Genomic DNA, 8,809 nt, shown 5'->3' with positions numbered 1-8,809 from the left:
GTGCAAAATTTTTTTACCATTGAATCAAGATCCTCAATTGATAATTTAATACTTTTGTTTATATAAAAACCAATTCTATTTTAATGACACAGCATTATATCACAACATTTTATTTGTGTTTATGTTATTAATTTAAGCAAAGACTTTTATGTAGAATTGAACATTTGATGGTTATGTTGTTAATGGGACGATTGTGTTGTTTGTGGGATAATTGTGTTGTTTGTATTGATTTTTTAATTTGCATGCATATTAGGTTATATAATAATATTGTATATTGTGAAAACTCGCAGGTAGAGTTAGGGTTGGATTGTTCTTAACTCGCGGGTAGCATAGGGTTGAGTTTTAGTAACAAATTCAGCCTGGGAGTAGGGTTAGGGTTATGTTCAAACTCTCTCCTACCCTATCCATTGCCACTCTTTTATTTTATTATGGCTTGTGGTAAAGTTTCATTAATCTGGGAGTATTTTTAACTAAATCAAATGTTAAAAATTTTAAAATAGCTGTAAAAAGTTGTTTAGTATAATATCAAGTAAATGGCCATTTAAAACCATGAAAGATTCAAATATTGATAAAATTAACCAAAAAAATAAAACTAACTTTGTACCCATAAAAAATAAATTATGTTTGGCAAAAATGATCAATCTTTACTTTTGGGATCCCAACATACAAGAAGATCAATTTTTGGAGCTTCTAGCTTGTCCGGAACTTCATCAAAGCTCGGTACAATTAACTTGGAACTTTAGAGCATATTGAAAATCCAAGCATTGGTGGAAGTTCAAGGATGAGTTCAAATATAAGCCACCATGACAAGGAACTTGCCAACATGTCCAACTTAAGGACTATAACTAAAAGTTCTCGGTGGGAGACACCCTACCATGGTATGATCTTCCACTTTCATTTCTTGTATTTAGTTCAATTTGTTCATTTTTGGTTGTCTTGTGAAAATATATTTATATAAGATGTAAATAGTTCAGTTCTAGGTCATTTTGTTGAAGTATTTTAATTTAGAGGTCTTAGTATGCTCGCGTACGCAACTTGATTCTCGCGTACGCAACCTTGTTTTTGTGCCAATGTCGCATACGCAACTCTTGTTTTTTTTCGCTTCTAATTGTTACTCTTGGAGGCACAAAACATTGTCGAACTAACTTAATAGCATTCCTCTATCAACCGTATTATTGTTAATTGAGTGCAGGCTAACGTTCCTTAGGGCATGGAGGGGCAACACAACAAGACGGTGAGAATATTTGTCGGTGGATTGGGGGAATCAGTAACTAAACAAGACCTCCACAGTTTATTCAGCTCTTTTGGCAATGTCGAAGCAGTCGAAACAATCCGAACCAAAGGTCGCAGTTTCGCCTATCTTGACTTCCTTCCTTCTCCCACCGATGACAAATCTCTTTCCAGGCTTTTTAGTAAAGTTAGTTTTTTCTCTTATTTTTTTAGTTAAAACTTCATTAAATTCAATTGATTATAACAATATGCATTTTCTGTTAAAAACTAAAAAAAAAATTATTGTCTTGGCAGTATAATGGTTGTGTTTGGAAGGGTGGGAAGTTGAAGCTCGAGAAGGTTAAAGAACATTATCTAGTGCGGTTGAAACGACAATGGGATGAAGATGCTATGTCTAAGATTGAGCATGTTAGTGACAAACTAGTCAATACTGATAAGTTAGAGGAAAAGCCCACAAAAGAGAGTTTAAAGACAAAGCAGCTCTACATTTACTTCCCGAGGTTAAGAAAGGTGACATACTAATACAACATACCTTTATTTATTCATTTAGTCGACACAAGTATGTATTCATTGGCCATTGATGTTGTTAAAAGCCAATATCCAATGAGTCTGGATGGATCAAGCTCCTCAAAATTGAGGATATTGGAAGTTGAGAATAAGAAAAAGAGGAAGAGTTGGGAAGGAGAGCGCGAGGATGAAGCGAAGGTGTGAAGGGACGGAAGAGCGGCCATGGCGGCAAAGGGGGAGGAAGCTGCTGCCATGGAATAGGGATGGGTGGTTGAAATTAGAAATGGAATTGCAGAGGGATAGGGTTTTGGAGGGTTGGGAGTGTCTCATAGGTTCAGATAATAACATGGTTCTGAAAATCGGACCGGACCGACCGGTCGAACCGGTTCAACCGGGAACTGACGATGCAAGCGGTCCGATCCTCCACCTATGACTGCTCAAAGAAAAACTGCTGAAAAATCGTCGAATTGGCCGATTGGACCGGATCGGTAACCGGTCGGTTCAGATAAAACAACGCCGTTTTTTAATTTGTAAAAAAAAAGGAAACCACGCGTGAACCAAACACCCCCTCTTCCCCCAATCATTCATTCATTTAATCATTTGTCACTATCATGGTTCTAAAAACCGGACTGAATTGGCCGGTTCAACTGGTTCAACCATGAACCGGCAACAAAAGCAGTCTGATCCACTGTCTAAAACCGCTCAAAAAAGCGAACCGGCCGAGAACCGGACGGTTGGACCGGACCGGCAACCGGCCGGTTCGAATAACACAACGCCGTTTTTTTATTTGAAAAAAAAAAAAGAAAACAGAAGCAAATGCAATAACGCATTGGAGATCGAGACCCAAGCCCCCCTCGTCTTCCCCCAACATTCGTCACTACTGGAGAACTCTGAAGAAAGGAAAAATAAAAAACCCTAGCCCTTCGTTGCCGTCGCCATTCCCGGATCCTCAGCGCCGCTGCCGTCCCCAGGTCCTCAGCGCCGCCGCTTCTTCCTCTTCCCCGTGTCCGGAACCCAGTAGATCGGCACGTCGTCTTCGTCTTCGCCGGTTTCTCGGCACGGAACGCAGGTTAGTGGCATCTCGTCTTCATCTTCAGTTCTTCACTGAATGTTTAGTCTTGTTCTTGGTTTGAACTTTGAAGCTCTGAAGTTGTTGTTCTTCGATCTTCTTCTTCGGCCTTCTTCTTCAATTTTTGTTCCGTTTTTCTTCAATTCTTCTTCTTGGGTCTTGGTTTGAAGTTTGTTTCTGAATGTATTTGTTTTATAATTTTGGAATGTTTTATAATGTGCTAATGTTTTATAATGTTTTGTAATGGCTCTTTATAATGTTTTATAATGTTTGGTCTTGTATTTGCTAGTTGGTGATGGCTGTAATTTTTTTTTTCAAATTTACGGATGGTTGGCTCTGATAGTCTGATTTAGTGTTTTACTGATTTGTAATTGCTGGATTTAGGCTGAAATTTTTGTCAAAAACTTTAATAAGACCATTAACTTGTTTACTGTTATCACATTCAAGAACTTTAATAAGAGCATTAAGTTCATCAGTTTGTGCTTTTCATCTCACTACAAGAGCTAACTGTGAGGAAACAGTGGATTCTAAGCTGACCACTTTGCTGACTTATTTTATCAGCATCTTTTTCCAACTCTTTTGTTTCAAATTTATTTAGTCTGAAATTTTTGTCCAAATTTACTAATGGCTCTGTTTTGCAATTACTAGTTGCTGATGGCTCTTAATCATTTTGTTCAAATTTACTGATGGCTTTGTTTTGTAATTGCTGGTTTTGCTGGGTGAAGGTTTAGTGTTTTGGAATGTTTTATAATGTGCTAATGTTTGTAATTGCTGGCTTTGTTTGTAACTGTTGGGTGAAGGTTTAGTGTTTTGTGATTATTGGTTAATGTTTTGGTTTGTTTGTTGCGGAATGCTGTAGGCCGAAGCAAATTTGCAACAAGTTCTTGCAGATTTTGATGATTGATAAATCATGATGCTGGGATTTAATATTTAGATATGTTTTTTTACTATTTAACTTTTGAGTTTGTATTTTCATAAGATCATATGGATTTGGTTGATGATATTTTATGCAGTGTTTTATGTTTTGAAGATATTTTAAAATTTATATTACACTATAATTATATTTTAGGATGTTTATTTATAATTTATTTATTATTCTATTCTAAAACAGTTTTTTTGGTTGAACCACTGGTTAGACCAGTTGGACCAATAAACCAGTGAACCAGTGACTAGAGCGGTTTGATGACCGGTTCGGTTCTCAGAACCTTGGTCACTATACTCCCTGTACTGGAGATTGGAGAACTCTGAAGCGAAGGAATCCTAGCCCTCCATCGTCGCCGCCGTTCCCAGGTCGTCAGCGCTGCCGCCGTCCCCAGGTCGTCAGCGCTGCCGCCGTCCCCAGGTCGTCAGCACCGCCATTCCCAGGTCGTCGAACCCTAACCCAGTAACTCAGCAGGTACTCTTCATCTTCGCTGGCTTCTTGGCACGGAACCCAGGTTAGTGGCTCGTCTTCATCTTCGGTCTTCTTCAATTTTTGTTCCATTTTTCTTTAATTCTTCTTCGGTCTTGGTTTGAACTTTGAAGTTTGGTTCTTCAATTCTTCTTCTTCGGTCTTCCATCTTGGTTTCCAGTTTGGTATTCCCTTGTATTTGCTGGTGGTTAATGGTGGAAATTTTACAAATTTGCAAATTTGTATGTATGGTTCTGATTGCTCTGTCTTGTATTCACTATACTCTGATTGCTCTGTTAGTCAGTAATACTTACTCTGTGACTCTGTTACTCTGTTTTAGTGTTTTAGTCAGTAATACTTACTCTGATGGCTCTGAGAGTGTTTTACTGGTTTACCAGTTGTTGATGGCTCCTAATTTGTTTGTTGCAATATTGTTGAATGCTGTAGGCTGATGGCCCTTAATTTTTTTGTTCAAATTTACCGATGGCTTTGTTTGTAGTTGCTGGTTTTGCTGGGTGAAGGTTTTGTGTTTTGGAATGTTTCATAATGTGCTAATGTTTGTAATTGCTGGGTGAAGGTTTAGTGTTTTGTGATTATTGGTTAATGTTTTGGTTTAGTGTTCTCTCTTTTCCAGTTTTCCCTTTTCCCTGTATTTCTGCATGTTGCTGAATTGGTAATTAATAAATTTGCCTTTTTGCTGTAAATCGGGACTTTACTAGGATTTGTTAAATTTGTTGCTGTAACTTGAATTTGTTGCTTCCCAGTCACAGAATCAGAACAGAATGCTCAGTCAGTGCTTGATTGATTGGCTTTGCTCACTGATTGTATTTGATGATAAATTTTAAATTTTCACTGCCTATGTTACTGATTTACTGTTCTTTTAGTGCTTTTTGTTGTTGTTAATCATTGTGATGAGCTTTGTTAAAATTTGCACTGCCTATGTTACTGAGTGTTCCTTCAGTGCTTTTTGTTGTTGTTAATCATTGTGATGAACTTTGTTAAAATTTGCCCTGCCTATGTGACTGATTCACGGATTCATCCCTCTCGTTGTTATCATTGGCATGAACTCCGAACCAAAACCCCAACTCTCCGGATAAAATTGTAACGAAAGCTGATTGGGACTTTTTCTTCTACTTAAGGTATGAATCAGAATGATGAGGCCAAGTTGTGAATACACAAGTGTCAACGGACTATAATATATATTGGGTTTGTGACATTAGAAGGGTGTAATAATAACAATAATGGAGTCATATTATATTCATATAGGATGTAAATAGTTCAGTTCTAGGTCATTTTGTTGAAGTATTTTGATTTAGAGGTCTTAGTATGCTCGCGTACGCAACCTTGTTTTTGTGCCAATGTCGCGTACGCAGCTCTTGTATTTTTGCCGCTTCTAATTGTTACTCTTGGAGGCAAAAAACATTGTTGAACCAACTTAATAGCATTCCTCTATCAACCGTATTATTGTTAATTGAGTGCAGGCTAACGTTCCTTAGGGCATGGAGGGGCAACACAACAAGATGGTGAGAATATTTGTCGGTGGATTGGGGGAATCAGTAACTAAACAAGATCTCCACAGTTTGTTCAGCACTTTCGGCAATGTCGAAGCAGTTGAAACAATCCGAACCAAAGGTCGCAGTTTCGCCTATCTTGACTTCCTTCCTTCTCCCACTGATGACAAATCTCTTTCCAGGCTTTTTAGCAAGGTTAGTTTTTTCTCTTATTTTTTTAGTTAAAACTTCATTAAATTCAATTGATTATAACAATATGCATTTTCTGTTAAAAACTAAAAAAAAAAAATTATTGTCTTGGCAGTATAATGGTTGTGTTTGGAAGGGTGGGAAGTTGAAGCTCGAGAAGGCTAAAGAACATTATCTAGTGCGGTTGAAACGAGAATGGGATGAAGATGCTATGTCTAAGATTGAGCATGTTAGTGACAAACCAGTCACTACTGATAAGTTAGAGGAAAAGCCCACAAAAGAGAGTTTAAAGACAAAGCAGCTCCACATTTACTTCCCGAGGTTAAGAAAGGTGACATACTAATATAACATACCTTTATTTATTCATTTAGTCGACACAAGTATGTATTCATTGGTCATTGACGTTGTTAAAAGCCAATATCCAATGAGTCTGGATGGATCAAGCTCCTCTAAATTTAAGACTTCCATTTATTTGTGATATATAAATGTGTAACAGTTTTATTATGTAGAATGCATTCTTGCCTTTCCCTTATATTCGGTCATGTAAAGAAACGTTAATGCTTAATCATATGGTTCATTTTTCACATGCAACATCTGTACTTATGCAGGTAAAATCTATACCATTCACTGGAACTGGAAAGCACAAATACAGTTTCCAGAATATTAAAGTTCCTCTTCTCCCTGTGCATTTCTGTGATTGCAAGGAACATTGTAGTCCTTCTGGCACAGAAAAGGGAAAACTACATATTGAAAGGGAAACAGAAATTGGAGGAATGAATGATGAAGAAATTAACATAATGAATGTCGTGATGAACAAACTATTTGGAAAAGAAAATGTTTCCGAAAAGAAGAATCTTGAAACAGAGGATTCCTTTGAATCACCTGCACATCCTGATGACTCTGAAGTAGGTAGTTCAACAGATGAAGATGATCTCATTATTAACGTGAACACAAAGAAAAATAAATCATCCATAATAGGGAGTGAGGAACTTCAAATGATCTTGGAAAATCAGGTTTATTATTATTATTATTATTATTATTATTATTATTATTTTGCAATAGGGCTTACTAGGGAATGGATCCTCTTAATTTTTTTCCCTCAATTGTTTGGTAAAGTGTGATCTCTCACGTTACATTAAGTGGGACTAAGAAAAAATATGTGAGAGAAGATATTGAATGATGAGAGATCACACTTTACCAAACAATTAAGGGAAAAAAATTGAGAGGATCCACTCCCCTTACAAAAGAAACCGGTTAAGTTATCTCTTATTGTATCACTCCTTATTTTTTTTTTTTATCAAAGAATAGATTTATTTATATTGTTTCTAATTGCTGTTTGGATATTCAGGACTCATGGTCCAATAAATCAAAAATTGGTAAGGAAGAAAATGACAAGAGCGAGTCTGATGTGCATAAAGGGCATAAGAGCAATCCCAACAATAAGAGAAAATCACTTCGCAAATCGGAAAGGGAAAGCATTGGACATGTGTCTACTACTGCTAAAGGAAAGAATAATGTGCAGACCCTTCCAGATGAGGTAGAATCTGGAGTGCAACTTGTTGAGTCAGAAGATGATTTTGGCAAACCGTCTAAAGTTTTATGGTCTCAGAAATCTTCATGGAAAGAACTACTTGGTAATGGAGGTAATACTGCTTTCAATGCCACTCTCATATTTCCTACAGAACAAGAAAGACCTGATAGTCCATCCCAATCCATATCTTTAAGCAACAAAACTGAAAACATGGAAGGGCATGAACACCTAGGGAGTGAACCCACCGATACAGAATCGACAAAGGAGCTCACTGAAGATAATCATACCAACACATCAGCATTAAGAAAGCATGCTGAAGCTCAGCCTGGTGACAACAATGTGGAGTTGAAGAAGACCGGTCGAGGTGCATCATGGCGACGGAAGCAATCATGGACACAACTGGTTGCTGGAGACAACAGTTCATTTAGCATTTCACAGATTTTGGCAGGCATTACATTCTCAGAGCCAATGGCCAAGGGGTCTACCATGGACCCTGCAAATTCCAACAATCCCAAGCATAATAATGTAGGTAAGGATGCCATTAATGAAGTTGTTACTAGTGATGGGCGTATACCAGAAAAGAGTCAACATGATGGTGGTGGTGCCAATGATACTGCATATGAGGAAAAGAGTGAGACAAGAGAAAAGGAAGGATCGTCTGAAGAAACAGTACAAAAAGAGAGATCCATTGCGAGGGTTGAAGTAGGCGAAACTTGCACATTCATGAGAAGTTGTTCTTCTTTGAAAGAGTGGGCGAAGGCTAAGGCTGCTTTAAGTGGATCACTCAAAAGGAAACGTCCCAACTCCTGAGAACCAATAAAGAAGCATGAATAACACTGTCGTGTATTTTTAATTTGTTGTTTTTCTTGGCTTATACATAGCAAAATGAGGGAAATTAATTTTCAGATACTGGTGATTGATTTCTGTTTGATTGGACAATGCTGTAGGAACTGCATAATAAGGATGTTCTATTATACTGTGGCTACCCATTTCACTATTTGGAAATTGTATTTTTATTGATTAGATGAGGTTAGATATAAAACTATTAATTTACTTGAACTTCTTTGAACTTTACTTATATGTTGGTCCATATCTTAAAATTATGCATCTTAGGCGACTAATTGTTTTGGAACTTCACCCTTCACATGCATGGCCAATTTTCAACCTAAATTGCATAATGTTATATATGCATCACCATTGCCTTCCAATAATGCATTTATTGAACACAGAACAAAAAGAATGGGGCTAAGGTTTGCATATATAGATGCTGCCACTTTTGGTAACGTTGCTAGATTCATCAACCATATACAGTTGTGAGCCAAACATATTTGTTCAATGCATTGAGTCCCCACCTCCATTATCAAACAAACTCGGTTGGCACT

The 8,809-nt window shown here is 37.3% G+C and overlaps 1 protein-coding gene across 4 annotated transcripts; it reads left to right on the top strand.

Moving 5' to 3' along the window:
* Positions 1-2,564: 2,564 nt before the first annotated feature.
* On the top strand, positions 2,565-8,450 carry LOC130980224 (protein REPRESSOR OF SILENCING 3-like). 4 transcript variants are annotated; one of them, XM_057903881.1, is made up of 6 exons: positions 2,565-2,806; positions 3,948-4,242; positions 5,678-5,902; positions 6,012-6,227; positions 6,505-6,909; positions 7,245-8,450. In XM_057903881.1, exons 3-6 carry the CDS (start codon positions 5,696-5,698, stop codon positions 8,235-8,237), a joined length of 1,821 nt encoding a protein of 606 aa, XP_057759864.1. In that variant the 5' UTR covers positions 2,565-2,806; positions 3,948-4,242; positions 5,678-5,695; the 3' UTR covers positions 8,238-8,450. The 4 variants fall into 4 exon arrangements, with proteins under 4 accessions (XP_057759864.1, XP_057759861.1, XP_057759863.1 ...); XM_057903878.1 differs by having other exon boundaries at positions 3,943-4,242; XM_057903880.1 differs by having other exon boundaries at positions 3,918-4,242.
* The last annotated feature ends 359 nt before the right edge of the window (positions 8,451-8,809 follow it).

Source organism: Arachis stenosperma, chromosome 5 (genome assembly GCF_014773155.1).
Source record: "Arachis stenosperma cultivar V10309 chromosome 5, arast.V10309.gnm1.PFL2, whole genome shotgun sequence".
Taxonomy (NCBI): Eukaryota; Viridiplantae; Streptophyta; class Magnoliopsida; order Fabales; family Fabaceae; genus Arachis; species Arachis stenosperma.
The sequence above is the reverse complement of the archived record's forward strand: the minus strand, read 5'-3'. Positions and strand labels throughout refer to the sequence as shown.

Bases quoted from the DNA above. Each gene is read 5' to 3' on its own strand.
- LOC130980224 (XM_057903881.1), top strand. From the start codon at position 5,696: ATGGAGGGGCAACACAACAAGATGGTGAGAATATTTGTCGGTGGATTG. The intron at 6,228-6,504 runs GTGACATACTAA...GTACTTATGCAG, and splicing joins ACTTCCCGAGGTTAAGAAAG to GTAAAATCTATACCATTCAC. The intron at 6,910-7,244 runs GTTTATTATTAT...TTGGATATTCAG, and splicing joins AAATGATCTTGGAAAATCAG to GACTCATGGTCCAATAAATC.